Genomic DNA, 23,543 nt, shown 5'->3' on the forward strand with positions numbered 1-23,543 from the left:
AACTCCCCCCCCCCCCAAATACACTAAAGTATAGTTGAAACTTGAAAGTCACCAATAATATATAGGATCAGAACGAGTAATATAATTTCACATACACAAAATATTTTATTAAATTTACTGTCCACACTACACACATACGTCTCACATTTGAGAAGCTATTCACAAGTGATTTAGGTTTGACTGATGTGATAAACTAATTAAGTTCGAAGAGTGACAGGGCTTGTTCATCGGTTTTTGGCCCAATTGAATTGGGTTACATGCAGCCATCTGTTCACTGTGCATTGAGCAAAATAGAAGCCCAATTTGAGTCCCTTTTAAACATATTTAAAAAGTGGTCTCAAATCTCATTTGGACTATACGAATAAACCTGTTTATTTTAAGGAAAAGCAAAAAACGATGAGGACTCCTGCAAATAATTTACTGACAAAAAGAATGACATGAGTTGAATATCTTTTCAGTGACCAGGGAAAGACCAAAATGTCCCTAGAACAAAATACCTTCGTTGTTACTCTAATTGAGTAGTAACCTAGTAACTTCTTTGGAAATTAAATTGTATGGCAATTGGTAACTAATTGAGTTGTGGCTTTCATCTTTAATATGATATACATTTTACAATATTTTTATGATTTTTAATGTAAGACACTTTTATAAAAGTCAAAAACATAAAATTATTTCTCAGAAATATCTTTAGTAATTGTACTGAAGATAAAGACGATATAAGAAACAATTTAAAAAGTAATTAAGATATCTAATTAAAGTAGTCTTTTCTTAACTTTATATATGATATGTGAGAGTTTTTTTTTTTTTGCATGAGATATTTGAGAGTTTGAATAATAATAATTTCCAACAAGTGCTCTTTGAATTTGATTAATTAACTCTGTAAAAAATTTAATAAGTTTTTAACTTTGTCATTAATACCTCACTAATATTTAGTGAGGTAAAATGAAAATTTTAAAATAAAAGTTAATAACATGCTTTATAATGTGATAAAAAAAATTCTTCTCTCCTCCTTATTTTGTAAATGAAATTGGAGGGAGTATAGTAGAATATGTAATCTTTCGCCCTAACCATTATCAAATTTATTGTTCTTTATTTTGGATTCCAACATCTCTATTAAATTAAAGACACATATATTTCCAATTTTGTAGTATTTGTAAGTATTTAATTTTAAATATATGTGTATGGGCTTGGCTATGAGTTCATATGATATATTATTGCATGGTCTAATTTATGATTGATAATAACAACTACAAGTTGACTTTACTTGGGAAGAGCTTTGAATCAAACCTCCCCCCTCTCTCACTATATATATATATATATATATATATATTAAATGACGTGGTTTTCATGGAATTTATTCAAAGAAGGTGGGCACATAGAACATGATTTTGTCTTCACCATTGGACACAAAATGATGTGTAACACACAATATACTAAGTTACTAACTCCACATGCACACCAACATAGATATGCATGAATCTAGTGAATATCTGATACTTACTTTTCCGAGTTTTCTATTTTGTTAGGTTCATTTTGTCTTGTGAGTTGTGACACTTATTAATGAAAGAGGAATATATGTGATTATATGTATAAGTCCAGCCATGTAATTAGTTAGTAGTCTTTTAGATTTGATTTTTTTTTTTTTTGAAAGTGAGTGATGTGCAAGAATGAAAATCAGTCACAAGGACAAAAAATGCTTGGACTTTAATTCAGGCGGGGGCTCCTTTCATTGATATATATATTACAAATGGGTTACAAGTATACCAATACAAAAAAAGACACGTAGAGAGAGAATACAAGTGAACACAAAAAAAAAAAAAATATATATATATATATAGGTCAAGCATCCTAATCCACAATACACAACTAATTATATAATTAACACCCAAGTATATTCTCTAACATTTCCCCTCAAATTAAATGAGAAGGGGTAACAGCTACACAGAGCTTGTTCCTATAGGCTGAAAATTGAGGAAAAGCTAAAGCTTTAGTGAAGCAATCAGCAATTTGACTTGTGAAAAGATGTATCAAACATAAAGAGTTTCAGCTAACACTTGATCTCTAACAAAATGCAGATTGATTTCTATGTGTTTAGTTTTGGTATGTTAAACTAGATTAGCAACCAAAGCATTGGTACTGATATTATCACACCATAAAATAGGTGGACTTCTAAGAAAACACATTCAAGCTCATATAACAAAAAAGAGAGCCAATTCACTTATGTTGAAGTATCCGCAAGTGCTCTATATCCAGACCCGGTGCTAGATCTTGATAGAACACATTGCTTTCTAGATGCCCAAGCAACTAAAATATCACCAAGATAAATGCAAAAACCAACCATTGATTCTCTATCATCAACATCTGTAAAGGCATTAAGACCCAATTGAAGGCCATGTTTTATATGCAAACCTAGACTGTATATGCCTTTGAGATATCTTAATATCCTTTTGACAGCCTAAAAATGAACATTGGTTAGTCTAGAGATGAACTGACTTAATTTACTTACAAAGAAAGCAATATTTAACCTAATAGTTGTAAGGCATTATAAGACACCTATGGCTTGACGATATTTTGTCGCATCATTCAATGGTTCTCTATCATTAACAAATATTTGTTTACCAATAACCATGAGTGTAGTAACAGTAACAGCATCAAGTGTAATATCTTAAATTTTAAATTTGAAATTTTATTGCGTAATACAGATAAATTAATAAAATAATGAAATAATTAAGTCTATTAAGTTTTCAAGTTACTGATGGGCTTATTGGACCTTCAGGGATCTTAAGGGTCGGGCTAGGATGGTTATTGGACCTAGATGAAGGCCTAAAACTTTAGACCCTAGTTTTGTGACATTCCTTGTGATGGATGCATAATGCGTCGAGATGGATGAATAGAAATTTGAATAAGTTTATCATGAGATAAACTTGAAATTAGAAGGGAGAAGAGATAAAACGTGAGAACTCAGAGGAGAAGGATTTTAGCTCTACTAGGGCTTGCTTGGAGAGCTATTTAGAGGTGGTTTAGGCTAGATAAACTCTTGATTAAGCTTCCTAATCATTCCTCCTCTTCTTCTATCCATTTTTCACCTAGAGTTGGGTTGTTGGAAGTTTAATCTCTAATACAATGTTTTGGTGGAATTTATTAGCTTAGATAAAGCCATTAGAAGTTAGACTTTCAAAGCTGTCATGACAAAACTTGCATCGTGCATTACGATGCATGACATAGAGAAGGGACTACCTTTTTATGTTATCTGCTACGGCAAATGATATTTGCATCATAGCAGATAGGCTAGAACTTTGAAAAAATTATTGTTTGCCCCAATTTTAATTTACTGCTTTTAATCTAGTCCTTATGCTTCATGATTGTGTTTCATTATGATTTTAAACATGTGTTTAGCTCAACCAATGCTTTTAAAGTTTTTCTTGGGATCCCAATTCTTTTAAAATATTTTTCATCTATATTTTTCATAACTAAGTTGGATGTGTGGAGTTATCTTGATAATGTTAAGGTAGATATTACATTAAATATATGTGAATTCTTCAAATATTCAAAAACTTTTAGATCCCACAAATGGTGCTTTGATTATTTTATTATTAGTCAATTTCATCCTAATTAAACTAGGTACTTAAAACTAATGGCTAGTTCAATCCACCCTTTAAAAGCCTAAAAGTAAAGCACTTAAAATGCTGAAGTTAACTTAGAAAACGTTGACCTTTAAGCGGTGATATGGACTTTGAATCTTAACTCATTTTTGCCAGCATGTGATGCTACATGGACGCCTAAGGCCGTGTTTGGATGTGGACCTGAGGTTGCAAAATCTTTTCTTGATCTCACGTTTCTCTTTGTTTCTTTGTTTCTACTGGCAGGTACAGTGCCTGTTAAGATCAATGCGGGCAACAGGATCAAAAGCGAAAACAACATAACCACATTTATAAGATTGAAAAACAAATTCAGAAATAAAAAAAAATTAGATATATGATATACACAAGTACCTCCAAGCAAGCCAGCCAGCCAGTGACAGAAATTAAAGAAAATGAAGAAAAAAAACTGATGAATAATTTTAAACAATGAGCAGGTTTAATTATTTAATTGAAGAAGAAAATTTGATATCGATTTATGCTCCTTTAGTTTTATTTATATAGTAGAGATAAAATATTTATTTTAGTCATATTCATATGACACCTCTTGATTATTATTATGCTAATCTTTACATTTTTGCTCCTAGTAAACATTGAGAAAGTTATTAATTAATCCTTAATTATTTTTAAAAATACATACATTTAATAGAGATAAAATCAAATACACTCCAATTGTCATGAGTAAGTAGAAAGGAATTTCTCACTTTAGTCATAAATGTAGGAGCTGGTTGAGTTTATTTTTGAAAGAATTACATATAAGTTCTATTTAAGACAATTAATTATTCTCAAATTTATTTGTATTGTCATTTTTTCAAGCTCAATTATCAATAAACCAAAAAGTAATTAATTTTTTTGACTTTAAAATAATTCTTCCTTTATTTTTTGTTGGAAAGTTGAGTAACTTTATTCTGTTCTAATTAATTTCTAAATGTAAGACTTTAATTTTTTTTATTTATCTCTCAAGTTTATTACTCCCTCCATCTCAAATTATAAAGCACTTTTGAAAAAGTTTTTTTATCCCAAAATATAAGACATTTTAGGTAGATTAAGGTTTTATTAAATGCACTAATTTTAATATTATTCTTTCTTTCTCTATAATTAATTTTCATCCCTTTTTTTTCTAATATATTAAGCGATTGAAATTTTAAAAAATTTATATTTTTTTAAAAAATTATTAAGTATATTTAATGAGGTTTATTGGTATGTGAGATTTTATCTAAAAATCTCTTAAATGGATCCCTCCTATTGATCTTACATATCAATTTAATAATATTTAGGGGCAAAAATATTTGATTTTTAGTCGATAATATTAATGAGGGAAAAAATAGAAACTTATTTAATTTTAAAATCAATTGATAAAGTAACTTCCCCCCCCCCCCCGAAATACAGTAAAGTAGAGTTGAAACTTGAAAGTCACAATAATATATAGGATCAGAAAAAGTAATATAATTTCACATAAACAAAATATTTTATTGAATTTACTGTCCACACAACACACACCCCTCATATTTAAGAAGCTATTCACAGGTGATTTAGGTTTGACGGTTGTGATAAACTAATTAGGTTTGAAAGTTACTTTTCATTTAACCATTGTCCAGAAGACAGAGACATTTTCTCTTGTTTCTTAGTCTTCTTTTTGCAAAATTTTCTTCACAGTTGAAAGTTGATATTGTTTGTTGGCCACTTTATCCTGGTTTCTTTTATTAAGGTTTCAAAATCCAATATAGAGAGAGAAGAGACACAGCCCTAATCATATTATTCTCTCTAGTCAATTATATGGTTGTATATTCTTATTAAATTTTATTTTATAAAATCTATTTCTTCGATATTTTAAAATGTTAAATCATGTTTTTGAAGATATATATAATTCTACAACAAAATGAAAGATAATTTTTATTAATAATTTGACTACTCACATTAAAAATTATAACAACATTTAACTATAGAAAGATTAAAATTAAATAAGTTTTACTAAATCAACCACAGAAGAATATAGAGAAAATGACTTATAAGTCTCATGGAGTAGATCTATTTACAAATAAATCATGCAAAATTTAAAAACCATGGCCAAATCACTTAAAACCTGAGTGTAATTTGAAATTAAGATAAAAAATAATAATCCCTCTGTTAAAAATACATTATATCAATCAAATAATTTATAATTATTACTTCAACTTTTTATAACAGTAACTTCACATATATAATATTTAAACCAATCATGCATTATTAGAAAGTTTAATAGTACTCCCTCTATTTTCATTTATAGGAGAAATTATCACTTTTAGCTTGTTTTTATATAAATAAAATCACATTTTTCAACAAGCATTTATTGCAAACTTTCTAAATTACCGTTTATAATTTTATTATTCATAGTCATAAGAAATAATTAATGAAGAGTATTGTAGTTTATTTTCAAACATAATTAATATAGTTAATCAATTTTCTTAAATTGTATGATGCATTTTTTTCTGCTACAAATAGAAATGGAGGGAGTAATTATTAATAACTACTTTATCATTAATTTACAACTATCACTTTAATTTTTTATAACTATAACTTTACATATCTAATAAAGTTTAACATTAATTATTTATAACTATTTCATCATTATTTTACAACTATTACTTAAACTTTTTACAACTGTAATTTTACATATCCAGTAATTAAAAGGTTTGAATATTTGATGTAAAAAGTTAACGTTATAGTTGTAAAAAATTAAAGTAATAGTTATAAATTATTAATGAAGTAATTGTAAATTATTTGATTGATGTAATGTATTTTTAATATAGGTATTATTATCTCTACACTCTAATTTCAAATTACATTCAGGTCTTAAGGAACCTAGCTATGGTTTCTAATTTTGATGGGACTTATTTATAAATAAGTCTACTTTATCGAATCTATATGTAATTTTTTCAATAATATATAATGGATAATTATGACATTATCCTCAAGTGATTTATGTAATTGACTAATGTAAATAAACAAATTAAGCTTGATCATTACTTTTTGTTTTAATCATTGTGTGTAGAAGACAAGGGCATTTTCTCTTACTCTTATAGTCATCTTTTATTTCAATAATCTACTTTAAAGTTGTTGTTGTTAGAGTTGGCTCCTTTCTTCCCATTTCACTGATCCAATGGATAAAAATCCAATATACAAAGAGAGAGACACAAACCTAATTAGTAATTATATTCTCTCTAGTCAATTATATGTGTTGGAGATTCTCACTTTCATGTTATGGTTAGATATTTGTCAATGAACTTGTCGAAGTTAGATATACATATCTTTCAATTAATTATTTTATTCTCAAATGATTAGTATACGGCCACCTCCTTAATCCTCATTACCCATTTATGTAAATATGTAATATTTTCTGAATTATTAATTTATGACAATTTTATTTTAGACCATGTGTTCAATTTGGAGTTGCGTTGCTTTAATTATCAAAAATCCTCCTAATATGACTTTTTTTTTTTTCATTTACAAGATGAAAATATGAAACCTTATTCAACGGGCGTTGAGTCTTTTCTATGTGACTCAACTGTTACTGTTGATTATTAATTTTTAAATTAAATGGTTATCTAGGATGTAAAATAAAATTTTTAAAACAGAAAAGTTTACACAAAATATAAATATTATATTTTTATGTTTTCATATAAATTCAAAGTACTATGTTTTTAATACTATAATATTATATTGCATATAAATATATATTTTTCTTAAATTTTCTAAAAAATTATGTCTACATATAAATATTACATAAAATACCATAAAATCTATAAAATTAAATTAAATTATTGGTAACTTTTAATTTTTTAAATTAAATTATATCTAAAATATAAAACCTATAAAAAGATATTATTTACAAGATATAAATAATAAGTTATTAAACTTGTATAATATATTAATATATGAGAAAATATATCTCGTCATTTATAATATTTTTTCATTTTCTTAAATTAATTTTTTAGTTCTATAAATCAATCTAAGGGAAGATATTCTTAAAAAAATTAATCCAACGAACGAGTTTGAGTATAAAAGAAAAGACATTTTGTTCCATTATGAAAAAATTACTAAAAAAAATTTAAAATCACAAAATTATTGCAAATCAATATATGAAGGATCCTTGTAATGCCTTTACATTTTTAGCCATAAAATTTGACATAAATGTTTGATATTTCTACGCCATTGTAAGATATTAGTCATATTCATTCAGTAAAATTATTGCTAAAAATGTAATGGCATTACGAGGATGCTTTATATATGTATATATATACTCCGTTTAAAAATATAAGTTACTTTTAATTGAATTTTATTTCTTAATAAAGTAGTTATCTATTTTTAAATTAATCATATTTTTTATATTTATCTCTATTAAACATCCTACAATAAATATAAAGTCATTTATCAATAGGGGTACTTAAAAAAAAGATAATGATTACATCTCGAGCGACTAAAAATATCTTATATTTTTAATATCCAACTCTTTAAAAAATATTTTATATTAAAATATGAATGATTCAGATATCTATCACCCTGATGAGCACCACTGAAGGTGATGAACTTTGAAGATGCACCTGTTACTAACACACATCACTATTCTAGTATTTTTTTTTGTTATTATTATTTTTCTATATAGTTATTTGACAGGGCAAATTTAAATATTATTGAGTTTAATTGAAAGTCACTCTTTCAAAAATCTATTTTATTACACAAACTCAAACTCAACATCTTATACTTACACGGTCATGATTCATTCTAATTACAATTGTTACATTTGACTACTGCTACTACTGTGTACCCCTAAAAATTATTATTGTTAATCTTAAATTTTATTTTAATTTAAGTGGAATTAATATAATCAATATTAATATTTTTTTGATAACATAATCAATATTAATATTAAGTTTTCATTTTCTCCCTTGCTCTTGATTGTACACACCCTTTCTTTATTTTCTTTTTTTTTTCAATTTTTGTTTTATTTTTTTAGACTTCACCCATTTAATGTTATAAAAAATTCAAAATAAAATTAATATCGCTTAGTTAATTTACTTTTTCCAGGAGTTATTATAATACAATAGCTACATTATTTATCATCATCGTCATCATCATCATCATCAATATTAGCATTAGCATTAGCATTAAATGATGTTCTTACTGACGGTGAAGCCACCTGATCCTGTCCTCAACATAATTTAATTTAACATTCATTTCAGATTTTGAACTTCAGATTAATATTTATTAAAAGAATGAGTTACGAAAATCTTCCTAATTCAATGACAAATTAGAGTAATTTCACATGCATACACACATGCACACTCTGTCCGTTCAAAAATATAAGGTATTTTTAATCGAATCTCATTTTTTAATAAAATAGTTACCTGCTTTTAAACTAACTTTATCTTTTTATATTTACCCATATTAAATATCCTATAATAAATATAAAGCTGTTATCAATAGGGGCACTTCTAAAAAAAAGCAATAATTATATCTCAAAAGACTAAAAATATCTAATATTTTTTAATATCTAATTTATTAAAAAATAACTTATATTTTTTAATAGAGGTATTACATTTTTTATATTATATGCGCATGAATTTTAAAAAGAGACACGCCACTAATAATTTGTAAATTATAAATACAACAACTTTCTACATTTTTATGCTGAATATAAGTTAAATTAATTTTATTAAAATTTTCTTTATTTAAAATCAGGTTAAATCCTGTTGTATACTTCTTGTCCTATACTTCCAGTTATTAAAAATTTATTCATTTTACATAAAAAGTTAATAAATTTTTAATTTTATTTTTAATAATGTATTTTTTCTGGTGGTAAAAAAAAATAATTTTACCTCTTTACTTTATAGATAGAACGGAAGGAGAATATTATTTTATTGTGCTTTTTGAGATATCAGCCGGGGGACGCGGCTACGTGGCAGCACCCGTGAAAGTGAGATTCTTGAATGTCGTTTTCTTTGTTATTTTTTATTTTAAAAGCAATTCTGCATGTCGTTTTCTTTGTAGTCAATTAACTGGGGCGGCCGGAGGAAACGACTTAGTCACGCATTCCCATTTTAAAAAGTAAACGACTAGCGCTTTTGTAATGAATCGTACCGTCCCTGTTACTCCCTCCAGAGTCAATCAAATAGAGAGCAACCACACGATGTGGGGTTGGGGTGCAGTAAAATGGCCAGAACCCACAAATAATGGAGGTATTCAGCTTCTATTTATTTTGATTGGTTAGGTATCATCCTAATTATATCAAAATACATCTCATTTCAGCTAAAAAATAGTCGAGACAAGACTTTATAAAATAACACATAAAAGGGGTTTGAGATGGGATAAAACGCGAGATTACTATTGAGACGTCCTGTTTCACCTTGAATATTTTATATATATATATATATATATATTATTTTTTATTTTAAAATATATATTAAATATATTAATATGATTTTTATATTTATTTTAATTATATCAATTATAATTTCAATACATACAATTCTTATTTAAAACTAAAGTGTTTTATATTAATAATTTTAATAACATAGAGTAACAAGGTGATATCTTTTTTTAAAATATATTAATTATATTAATATAATTTAATTTTATATCTATCTATTTAATTTTTATTTAGATCGTATTTCTTGTTTTATTTTCAGAAGTGTAATTAGCTTAGCACATCTCAATTAAAGTAGAAGAATAATGATTTGATATTGTATTGGACTTGCCTATTGTTGCTGCTCTTATAGTCTAGAGATCACTTTTAATTGTTATTATAATATGTGGTTGTGATTAATGTAATTCAATAATTGACTTTAAATTGTTGTGATTTATGTACTTATGTTATTTTAATTTTAAATTTAATAAATTATATAATTTAAAATTTTAATAAATGTTATTATTTAGATATTTCTTTGATATTGTCTAATTTATCAGGACATTCCGATCTTGTCCTAGCCCCATCCTAATTTCTAATGGGACGGAATGACTTTTAGGATGGGAGGGACAAAAATTTGGTCCTAGTTTTTTTTTTTTTCAAGATGAGACATGAGATATGGGATAGGAATGTCTCAATCCTATCCCATGAACAACCCTACCAATATGGAATGTAGAAAGTTGTATTTTTGAGTGTCTCATAAATAATAATAATAATAATAATAATAATAATAATCACACACATATTAGTATATTATAAATTTTTATAATTATATATAAATGTGGATTTTCCATTATTTTTATTTTTAAATTGATACAGATTAATATTCAAATCAAAATAAATAAATATAATGTGTGTGCAACTTAACTAAATATTTACCTATCCAAGTAAGTTATCTAAGCTTTTATTAATCATCCAAGTTAAGTCGATAAATAGAATTTAAGAAACATATAACAATTACAAAACTTTAGAATATAATTAACTAATTAATGTGAATTAAAATTACAAGGTGTAATGAGTTGGAAATCACAGATCTAATTCTAATAAGTTTTAACTTGAAAAAAGTAAAAAAAAAAATGTAACGACTTTTTGAACTCATTTGGCATATGGATGTCATATGGGATAATTTCTAAGATGATCTTATGAAGATGACATGTTAAACCATTAAAAAAATATTGAAAAAGTTACACTTTAAATAATTTTAATGGCACTTTAAATAATTTCAAAGTTCATAAAATTTTCTAAATATGAATTATGATATTTAATATTTTTTGATAGAATGACATTTAATGTTTTTAACAAAAAATTTAAAATACATTCCCTCCATTCCGTGATATAAATCACGTTCAAAAACTTGCAAACCAATTATTTTTTTTTTACCATCACTTGTGATTCTAAGTATTGGTCATTTTGTATGAATTTTTAAAGTATTTAATGTGTTTTCCTCATAAATTCCCTTGCATATTTTCAAGGTTTGTCATTCATGTATTTCTTTAAAATGAATGATACATTTTAATTAGGGGGTAAATATGAATTATTTAATTTTGAAACCATTTGAATGAGTTAACTAATTTTTCTTAATAATGGTGAGATAAATAAAATGCAATTATTTATATTCTTCCAGCCCTATTAATAATCAATTTCTAATCAATTTTAATAGAACTTTAAAAAAAACTTAAAATTTATTAAATATATTTAAAAATTTTAATATATTAAATTTATAAATTTGCTTCTATTTATGAAAGAATGAAATAGAAGTTCAAGTGACTTTTCGTTAATGTATAGCAACATTTAATGGGACAAAAATTAATGACATGGCTTATAATTAAAATAAAAAAATTCACCTTTTAAGTTTTAACCTTAAAAATAATAAAACTAGAGGGAGTATCATTGTATTTCTTATAAAAAGAAAAAGTTATTTTTTCCAAATATTTTTGAGAAAATTATAAATGAGTCACATAAAAAAATTGTTTACAATTAAATTTCAAGAATTTATGAAAACACCATCAAGTCTCATGGACTTAGCTATATTTATTTTTTCATATAAAATGATTCAAATTTTCTCACACTCATATTCCTTTTGCTACTGTTGACTGGTATGAACCGGCCACCAATGATCATCAACAGGTAGCTGGCACCAATTGATAGGTTAGAAATAATTTTTTAAAATATTAACAAGTTAATATATGCAAGTTAAACATCATATATTAAGAGATAAATATTAAAAATTTACGAGTAAAAAAATCTTACCTTTACAAGTCAACTTCTTACTTCATTCGTTGTAAAATATAAAATATTTTTTTAAAGTTTGAATATTAAAAAATATAAAATATTTTTATTGTTTCAATATATAATTAAATTAATATACTTTTATTAAAAGTGTTCCTAATAAATAAGTCACTTTTTATTTATTTTAAAGAAAAATATTCTATCAAATAGAGATAAATAATAAAAAGATGATATTAGTTAGGAGTCAACTAACTACTCTATTGAGGAGTATGAATCAATTAAAAATACTTTATATTTTTAAACGAATGAAGTACAATATTAATACTTTAATATTTACAAATTAAATTTTGCAAATTTACAAGTTAAACTTCTTAAATTTAAAATTAAGTTTTTTAAAAATTAAACTTTAATATTTATAATTAATTACAATCAAAGGGAGTGTAAGTATAAGAATATTTATGTCATTTTACATGACAAATTAATATAAGACTTGAAAGTATTTTCACCATGAGACTTGAATGTAAATAAGTTTTTTATATTGAACTCATTGAGAACTTTCCCCGTAATTTTCTCTAAAACTGTTGCCAAACTATAGAAACTTGCCCAACAAAAACAATAAAAATAAAAATAGAACTATAGAAAATCATGCAAATCCCAAAAAATAATAAATCATTAGATTAACCAAATCTTGCTCTTCCCAACGAAACGACCATGCGCTGTGTCTCTTCAGAGGCCAACCACCGCCTATTGCTCGCTAAACTTGCGTACTCTTCCTTCCTTCTTCTTCTCAACAGCACGTGGTTCATTCTTCTTCTTTCCTCTCTCAACCTCTCCACGTTTCATTTCAATCTCAACCTTTCCTATTTCCAATTCCTTTTTGTGTTTACTTTCTTCTTGTTGTGGACTTTACAAATCCCAAATCTTGCTCTTGTTCACACACGCTCTCTCACTCTTCACTCCTTTTCATTCCCACCCCAACCCCACCAAAATTCAACCCCTTCTTTGTTATTTCCTTCGCCGCCGGCATGTTCGCCGGAGAAATTTCCGGGCAATGTCCCTCACCCATGATTGTGTTTTCTCTGTTTTTTCTCTGCCTGGCTGTGGCTGGTTCGTCCCTGTCGGATGAGTTTCAAATGCTCATGAAGTTCAAGTCCTCTGTTCAAACTTCAAATGCCGATGATGTTTTCAGTTCCTGGACGGACGTCAAATCTCCTTGCAAGTTCTCTGGGATTGTCTGCAATTCCAATGGCTTCGTCTCAGAAATCAATCTCGCCGGAAAAAATCTTGTGGGTACTATCGGATTTGATTCACTGTGCGAACTTCAGTCGTTAGAGAGAATATCTCTGGAGTTGAACTCCTTTCATGGAAGGATCAGTGAAGACCTGAGCAAGTGCAGTAATTTGAAGTATTTGGATTTGGGCGGGAATTCGTTTTCTGGGGTAATGCCTGATTTCTCTAATTTGAACAAGCTCCAGTACTTGAACTTGAATGCTAGTGGAATTTCTGGGTTATTTCCATGGAAATCATTGGAAAATCTAACTAGTCTTGAATTCTTAAGCCTTGGCGATAACACATTTGAAAGAAGTCCTTTTCCTATGGAGGTGTTAAAGCTTGATAAATTGTATTGGCTTTACCTCACAAATTGCAGTATCACTGGGAAAATCCCGTTGGGTATTGGGAATCTGACGCAGCTTGAGAATTTTGAGCTTTCTGATAATCTTTTGACAGGTGAAATCCCAGGTGATATTGGAAAGCTTCAGAAGCTGAGACAACTTGAGATGTATGACAACTACTTGATTGGGAAAATCCCAATAGGATTTGGTAACCTCACCAGTCTTGTCTCCTTGGATTTTTCTAATAATCAGCTTGAAGGTGATATTTCTGAGCTACGGTTCTTGAGAAACTTAGCTTCTCTTCAGCTTTTTCAGAATCAATTCTCTGGAGGAATTCCAAATGAGTTTGGAGATTTCAAAAGCCTCACTGAATTGTCTCTTTATGCAAATAATTTCTCTGGTCCTCTCCCTCAAAAGCTTGGATCATGGGCTGGATTACAATATATTGATGTTTCTGATAACTCTCTCTCTGGTCCTATACCCCCTGACATGTGCAGGAACAACATGACCGAGCTAGCTATGTTAAACAATAGCTTCACTGGAAGTATACCAGAATCATACGCGAATTGTACGGCTATGGTTCGTTTTCTTGTTAACAGAAACTTGCTTTCTGGTCGTGTTCCTTCAGGTTTATGGGGCCTGCCAAATATGGAAATAATTGATCTTTCAACTAACCGTTTTGAAGGTCCAGTGACATCTGATATTGCTGAAGCAAAATCTCTTGCACAACTGTTTTTATCTGACAATAAGTTCTCAGGTGAGCTACCCTTGGGAATCTCAGAAGCTTCTTCATTGGTATCAATTAAGCTGAGTTCAAATGAATTCTCTGGTAAAATTCCAGATACTATAGGAAACTTGAAGAAATTGGGTAGCCTTAAGTTGGATGGAAACAATTTTTCTGGCTCTATACCAGAGTCTTTAAGTTCATGTATTTCCCTTAGTGAAATAAACATTGCTGGTAACTCACTTTCTGGGGGAATCCCTACAAGTCTTGGCTCTCTGCCTACTCTCAATTCATTGAACTTGTCATCTAATGGACTTTCTGGTGAAATTCCATTGAGCTTGTCATATCTTAAACTGAGCCTTCTTGATTTATCAAACAACAACTTTTTTGGTCCGGTACCAGATTCACTCTCTATTCCAGCATTTACAGATGGGTTAAAGGGGAATCCTGGCTTATGCAGTGAGACTTTGGAAAATTTTAGGCCATGTTCATTGGATAGCACTGGTTCTAGTCGAATTAGGACCATTATACTCTGTTTGATTGCTGGTGTTATGGCTTTACTCGTTTCATTGGCATGTTTATTCTTCCTGAAACTAAAGCAGAACAAGTTTGAGAAGAAGCCTTTGAAGACTAATTCCTGGGATTTGAAGCAGTACCATGTGATAAACTTCAATGAAAATGAAATCATTGAAGGGATCAAGGCAGAGAATCTGATTGGCAAAGGAGGGTCCGGGAACGTTTACAAGGTTGTTCTCAAATGTGGCAAAGAATTGGCAGTCAAACACATATGGACTTCAAATCTGGGTGAACCAGGAAGTGGCCGTAGCAGTTCAGCAATGCTGAAAAGGACTCGCCGGTCCACGGAATATGATGCAGAGGTGGCCACACTGAGCTCCATAAGGCATGTAAACGTTGTGAAGCTCTATTGTAGCATCACAAGTGAAGATAGTAGCCTTCTTGTTTATGAGTTCTTGCCAAATGGGAGCTTGTGGGATAGGCTGCACAATTGCAAGAAAACTCATATGGGTTGGGAGGTTAGGTATGAAATTGCATTGGGAGCTGCTAGAGGATTGGAGTATTTGCATCATGGGTGTGATAGGCCAGTTATACATAGAGATGTGAAATCAAGTAACATCTTAATTGATCGGGAATGGAAGTCAAGGATTGCTGACTTTGGGCTTGCCAAGATTGTTCAAGGAGCGGGAGGCAATTGGACAAATGTTATTGCTGGAACACTTGGATACATGGCTCCTGGTAAGGTTTTCATTTCCTTGTAGATTAAAAAATAAAAAATAAAAGAAAGGGCTTAAAAAAAGAAAAGAATAGTGAAAGATACACATCATCCTCTAGGGATTAAATGCAGAAAATTTATATCTAGTAAGAAAATAAGGGTCTGGTTTGTTGCTGAGAATTGAGATAAAAAAAAAAAAAACAAGAAGCTTAGTGCATTGTTTTGATTAGTTTCCTAGCTTGAGAACATTGATACCAAAGAAATCCCCTCACAAGAACTGTTATGTGATTGAAATGATTGAGCTCGGGATGATTTTGGAAACTGATTATTACTGTTTAATGCATTAACTTTTAAACTTTATTTGCTGATTGTTGTGCTTGAAAACTGATCGTCTTGATTTTGGAAATGACAGAGTATGCCTACACTTGTAAGGTGACTGAGAAGAGTGATGTGTACAGCTTCGGAGTAGTTCTAATGGAGTTAGTGACGGGGAAGAAGCCAAATGAGCCAGAGTTCGGGGAGAACAAGGACATAGTCCATTGGGTATGTGGCAACAAGAGGACCAATGAAGACATGGTTGAACTTGTGGATCCCGCAATTCCAACGTATTTCAAAGATGATGCAATCAAGGTTCTGAGAATTGCAACACTCTGCACTGTGAAGGTTCCATACTCAAGACCTTCCATGAGAACGGTGGTTCAGATGCTGGAAGAGGCAGCACCTTGTACTCTGACGGATGTTGTTGTGACTAAAGATGGTTAAACTAGTTCCAATATAGCCATTGATGAGTGGCAAAAGAAAAGAGAAATTCATCAGTCCATGAAATACGTAGTGTGGCTGCAATGTCAAAGTGTAAACAAATTTGAAGTATGTGGTGGTGAGACTGAGATAGAGGGTGAGCTTTGTAGATTGTACTACTTGGACAATAATTTTCCCCTACAAATCAGTCTTTCTGACTTTTTCTCTGCATAATTGGATCCTTATAGAGTGTGAACGCCATGTGAAAGGGTCTATAATTACTTCTTGAAAAATTTATTTGCATCATTGAAGTTTGATGTAGGTGACTTATTTTTGGTACAGCTGAAATTTAAACAGTAGAAAATAGGATGACGGAAAATCAATGAAGCGAATTGTTCAAGCAATCTATGTATAATATAAAATCTATTAGAAAGCGAGATTCTATGCAAAAGCACAAAATCCATATTTTAGTTGTAATTATAAGTAAATGAACTTTCCTTTTATTTGCACAGAATAAAAATAAAAATTTTAAATAATTGATGTAATGGAATGTCTATTACAACCTAGCATATATATCTTAAAGGAAAATTTGCAATTCAAAATCAGTAGTTAAAAATTATTTTATGTAAGGAATTATAAAATCTTGAAGTTATTTAAATAATTTAGAAGAAAAGATATTTTCATTGTGAAGATTTTTTAAGAACGGTGAACGGAATTTGAAGAAAAAAAAATTAATAACTAAGAACACGAAATTAAGTATTTTATAATTTACAATAATATTTTAAAATTTTTAATTATTTTTTTCAAATACCATCTCATGGTTCAATTATGGTTGGACTTGGAAGGGCAACTCGGTTGATAATAATTAATTACAAAATTTAAATTTATTCATATTAAAAATATTAAAACAATAAACAATCTGAATTGATTACTTTTTGCAACTTGGGTTGGATCCTAAATTGTTCTTCCTTTTTTCTGTTTTGGGCCTAGGAATCGTATGGGCTAAAATTAAGCTCACTTTGAGAATTAGAAAAGAATGCACATGTGCCCTCACACCATTTTTCACAACTCACAGTTTCATTTTATTTTTAGAGTTGGAGCAGTTTGAAATATTTGGGAGATTTAATGTACCACATTGGAAAAAGGGCATGAACTTCAAAAATATAAAATAATGACAATCCTTTCCAAATAGTGCAAGCTGACAAAAATAACTTGAAGTGAATTTTAGAAATTCAAGATAATTATTGATTATTGATTTAAATGAATTTAACATCTTGGACGAATCTAACAGAGGCTGTTGGTTTACGATAATTGATTTTGAAAATAAGTTTAAATTAATATTAACAAGTGTTATTTGATATTTATGAAATCTCTATGTTATTCTTTCCCTTAAAAAAAATGAAGTGGATGAAATCTACTTAATAAATTTTTATTCATTCAAATAAGTTAAGACATAAATTATAAAATATTTATAATTTTTCTTATCTTTTGGTTTAATATTTCTTTATTTAAATATTAGTTTATAGTTATGAAGGAATTCGTTTTATCATTTCATATATTATTTAAAAATATTAAATTAATCATAACTAATTTCGCTCAATTACAATTTAATTATTAAATTTTAAATTAATGGATGTAGACATTCAGATTCGAGAATTCTTTTGAAAGGATTCATGAATCACTTGAAAGGGTATAGTATGGTTATAAATATTGAAAGAATTCATGAATTTTTTTTCCCTTAGGGTGATAGAATTCATGAATCTTTTGAAAAGGCGCGACTAATTTGAAAAGTTTGTCATAACTCAATCCCCCCCTTTTTTTGGGATCAGCATAACTCAGTCTTTGAAGATACCCCTTCAATGATAATCTGGAATCAAATAAATCACTCTTTAAACAAGCTTATTTGTCTTTTATTTTAATTTTCTTAAAATTTTAAAAAGTGATTACTTGTGAAACACGAGTTCAAGTGAAAAATAAAATTAGAAACTTTCAACCTTATGACAAATATATATATATATATATATATATATGTACTCCTTTAAAAGTTTTTTGCATGGTTTAAACTATAATACATTAGGTAAGTGTTATATGCATATTTTTTAAATTGCACCCATTGAGAATACCTTAGCCCGCTTCAATGGACCAGTTGAGTATTAATTTTTGTGAGAGAAAATTTATCACCTTATGGAAAAGCATTAAAAGGTTTGTAGTCAATCACCAGCCTTTGTTTTTCCTCATTGTTTGTTTGACCTTTTTTCAATATAAAAGGTTTGACAAGCCCAATCTGATTTAGTTGATTCAATGAGCCTTTGTTTAAGTTGGACCGCACATTCTTCTCTGGCCAGTGCAAGGTCTTTAGGATTCATCCTAGGATGGAATGCTTTTGTTAAAAGAAAGCTTGATGAAAAAATCCTTATTCTTCCATAAAGAAGATGGATGCTAAAATTAATTATGACTTTCATAGCAAAATTAAAGTAATTGATCCCTGATTAGTTCATAACTCTAAGGAGCTTTCTGAATCTCCATAATGCTTGGAATATCAATGTATTCTTTGAAAAACTATTTGAACCTAGTTCCTTTGGGGAGTATCTATAGGTTCTTAGTTAGTCGATACACATCAAAACCAATAAGGATGTCTTTAGCAGGGAGATTACTTCTAAGAATTTTTGTCCAAATGATGCATTTAAGGAAGAATCTTATGCTAATCTTTCTTATGGTAATAGGATATATTTTGAAAAGTTTTTCATTAGCAGTAACAAAGTATTCATTATGAGAGACCTATTCTTCTTTAGGGAGAATATAGGGCTTCATGACACTTATGTAAGAACTAGTGTTCATGAAGGCAATGATTGAGGTTGGAACATTATATTTGCTAGGTAAAATTTAGACTTTCACATTAGGCTATGGAATTTGAGGAGGATAAGGTTGTTGGTTAAGGTTTATGAAACTTGAAGGTATTAGTCTTAAAGGAGACCTGAATTTCAATAATAAGGACTAGTTGCTAATAAGGGATAAATTAGTAATTAGTGAATTAATTGTGGTTTGGGTATTGAGTTGATGTTTCATATTGTTTGGGTGTTGTGTTGATAAGATTGAAGGGTAGAAAGAAAGAGCACAAGTGAGATTGAACTCACTGTGCCACGCGCAGTGGCAAAAGCTGTGTGTGCTGCAGCACACCGTCTAGGAATCATTTAAAGCTAATGTGATCAACTAGTGAAATCAAAAGTGAAAGTATGCAAAACTCATCTGGAGGGGTGGAGACGTTCAACTCTACTAGGGCAACCGATATCTAGAGCTTGAGAGTCTGCTTTGATTAATAACTTATAGGATAAGTATCACGCAATCTCAAGTTTCAATTCTACCCCTTTTTCATTAAATTTCATTGGTTGAGAAATTGAATCATGAGATTTTAAGGTGTTGTAATCTAAAAGAAAGGGTTAAAATAGAATATCGAATACAAAACTAAGGTTTTGTGACTAATATGAAGTTGAATGGTTGAGCTTTGAAGATTTAAACTTATTTGGCCTAAGAAAGTTAGGTTAAAGGAAGAAATTAATTGAATAAATGTGTTAGGAGATTGTTATAGTCATTTAGATAGTCTATAGGACTGATGACCATAAATAATGGGTAAGTGAATTGAAACGGGTTCAATTGAATTGTTTTATATGTTAAGGGATTTGATTTAGCCTAATCAATGCTCATAAAATGTGTTGAAAATTGACTGAGGAGCACTGTGTTATGTAGATTAAGCACTTATGAAGTTGCTCGTGAAGATTTGCACCCCTAAGAGCTTAGTATGATTGATAACCTTTAGTAGCAATGGTTAAAAGTAACTAGAGTAACCTTTTTACTTGTTTGTTTGTGAAATTATTTACAAGTATTTTGATATAACTATGTGTATTGTATTGTAAATTGATAAAGTAACAGTATTGTGAAAGTATATGCATGCAAGGGTATGAGTATTTATTAAATGAATTTGAAGTGGCACGTGTATTGACATGCATTGTAGTCATGAGATATATCTTGGATTATGGTAGGGTGGTGTGGCCTTACTGTGAGGAGGTCCAGAAAGTTTTGATCATCCAGAGTGTAGAGCTTGACTCCGCCGGGACAAAGCTAGGAGAAGAAGTCCTGATGATCTAGAGCATAGAACTTGACTTCATCACAATAGACTTAGGATATAGAATGATCCATGAGGTTACTCTAGATTAAGGTAGGGGGTTATGGTCCTACTCTGTATAAGGTTAGGAAGTCTTGATGATCTAGAGCGTAGAGCTTGACTCCACTATGATAGACTTAGGAGACCACCCATACGTAAAGAGGATTGCCTGATTTGAGCAGTGGTATGGTGGGCTTTGTTCCTTATGACTGAAAGTTCTAGTTCAGATATAGAGATTACTCTACCAGGAGAAACTAGGAATGCATTACATGAGCATAACAACATTGATGAGAATGAATTTTTGTATATGCATATAATATTATTTTTATTGATATACATGTTACTTTATCGCTTGTTTATGGTTTTTCTTACTAATCGATAATTAGGGTTACCTCCAAGCTACTGGAATGTATGTCTCACTCTATTACTTTTAAACACAGGTAAAGAGAGCATGAGAAGGCTGGGAAAGGAAGTCAAGGTAAGAGTAGCTTTAGTTGGTAGTGGTATGACTACTATTAAATGAAATGAATGTATAAATTTGTTTATAGAGTTTGAGTTGTCAACTAGGATGCATAAGTGATTGTATGTTGAATTATGAGGTAAATCTTGCTTGTATATATAAAGTTGCATTATGCCGAGGGTGCCTCAATGGAGGGTACATGGATAGGCTTAAATGTGAATCAAACAAGTATATGTTGTGTTGTAATTTGTTCTACTATGTGATTATATGATGATTATATGTTGATGTGAATTGAATGTGACTTGTATTGTTATGTGAGCACTTGACACAAATGGTGAGATGAAGCCTCTTTTAGAAGAGTCGAGTGCATTTGTAATTTTTGACCATACGGTGAGGCAAAGCCTCATATGTAAGAGTAGGAAGGTTGAAAGTAGAACAAATCTAGTTGTGTATGTTATTATGTGTTATATATGTATATTCCTCATATAAGACCACAATTGTGTAATGTGGCTTTGAGAGGCCAAAATGGGCTATTGATATGATTTTTGATATGTGCAATGTTAATCAAGTATATATAGTCCTTTTAGACTTAGTTCAAGGCTCGAAGTGGTCTAATAAGATAAGAAATAAGAATTGAACACTTAAGACTTAAGTTTGTAAAAGAAAAAGTAATTTTTCGTACTCGAGTGTTAATTTTAGATTGGACCATTATATCAAGTCTCAAACTTGTTCCATTAGCTAGTATATGTTGTAAGGTTCGTGTGGTCGCTTGGATCACTTTAATTGGACATTAGGTGTGAAAACGGCGCATGTCGAAAGTTCATCATTTTTGTTGATAAATAATAGCAAAAATTTTGGACAGGCACGCTGCGGTGCATGGCATCTCATGCCATAACGCATGATGTAATAAAAAATAGAGCGTGTGGCTTTATGCCATATGTCGTGGTGCATGTATTGCACGCTGCGGTGTATGACTCATTTTTAGAGTTGAGAAGTTATGACTTTTTGAGTCGTTTGATTGTTTTTACGCTTCCGTTAGCTCTCTTATTTAAATATATGTTTTAAGAAGTCGAGATCCTATGATTTAAAAACAAATAAAGGACTAATACTCTGATTTTAATTTATTAATTATGTGATGTAGAATGGTAAAGTCTAGACTGAGTTAGGACTTTATAGATGAGTTAAGACTTTGTATTGGGCCAAACAAGGGTCTAATAGTATAGAGTGGTGTTGTTGGGGGTACTATTCATCACCTAAATTGTCATATGATACTGGAAGAACATAGCAGGTTTTTTTATCTCTTTCAGATTGTTCTTCAAAAATAAATTCAATATCCTGATCATCATTAAAAGAAATAATAGTTTTAATGGATTGAAGGATTTATGCTTGTACTTATGGAACTGGTTCTTTTTCTTGTAAGAGAATATATCATACTCCTTGTATTTAATCTTTAAATAGGGCTTCTTATAGGCTGTTTGCAATTTTGGTTTTCCTTTGACCATGGATTTCAGAGGTTGCTGTCATTCATAAAGCTTGTCTAAAGTGGATAGAGCCAGCTGATAAATTTCTCTATCAAAGATTTGGGACATATCTCTCCTTAATGCTTTAATGGCTCTATATAACTCTAGCTGAAGCTCATATGGTAAAGAAGCAATGAATATTTGTTTAAGGTTGACATAAGTAGCATCATTCAACATATAATATTTTCCATACATCTATTAAAAGTGCTTTTGTAAATCTTTGCAATCTAGTGAATAATATTTCATTTCAAAGAACTCCTATCTATTCCTTCTATCAATAAGATTAAAGTCTCTAAGGAATTCTTTGTGGATCATCCTAAGAAATGAGATTGCATCAAGATGAGTTGCCTGAATCTTCTGGTACTCACTAAGGTTATAGAACCATTCTCTTAAATTTCTTATCATTCTAGAGAGGAATTTTGAGAGTACCTTTTGTAAACTCATGTGTGGCCTGGTCATTTACAAGTCAATCCATGCACCAAATTTATAGAGTATGGAGGTAGATCATTAAAAGTAAACTAAGGTCCAAAAGTAAGTCTAGAGCCATGATTATTTTTTTTGGCTAGGCTATCTCATGCATAAGTTCTGACTCATTATTGGGAGGATCTACAATAAATGTTTCAGATTGAGGTTGGACCATAGCAATCTTTGATAAATCAATGAGATACTGATCTTCTTTAGAGCCCGTATCTACTATTGAGAGCTTAGTTGAAACAATTGAGTCTTTGTCTTCTTAGTCAGAATAAACCTGATCAAAGACAGCTTTTCAAATAGAAGCAATGATACTTG

General features: G+C 29.6%; 1 protein-coding gene across 1 annotated transcript; it reads left to right on the forward strand.

Moving 5' to 3' along the window:
• Positions 1–13,122: 13,122 nt before the first annotated feature.
• LOC129284827 (receptor-like protein kinase 7) lies at positions 13,123–16,908 on the forward strand. The gene is made up of 2 exons (XM_054920312.1): positions 13,123–15,900; positions 16,290–16,908. The coding sequence occupies exons 1-2, from the start codon at positions 13,335–13,337 to the stop codon at positions 16,637–16,639; spliced, it is 2,916 nt and encodes a 971-aa protein (XP_054776287.1). The 5' UTR covers positions 13,123–13,334; the 3' UTR covers positions 16,640–16,908.
• Positions 16,909–23,543: the final 6,635 nt, after the last annotated feature.

Source organism: Prosopis cineraria, unplaced genomic scaffold, assembly GCF_029017545.1.
Source record: "Prosopis cineraria cultivar Desert tree isolate PC_DT_omini unplaced genomic scaffold, ASM2901754v1 PC11, whole genome shotgun sequence".
Lineage (NCBI taxonomy): Eukaryota > Viridiplantae > Streptophyta > Magnoliopsida > Fabales > Fabaceae > Prosopis > Prosopis cineraria.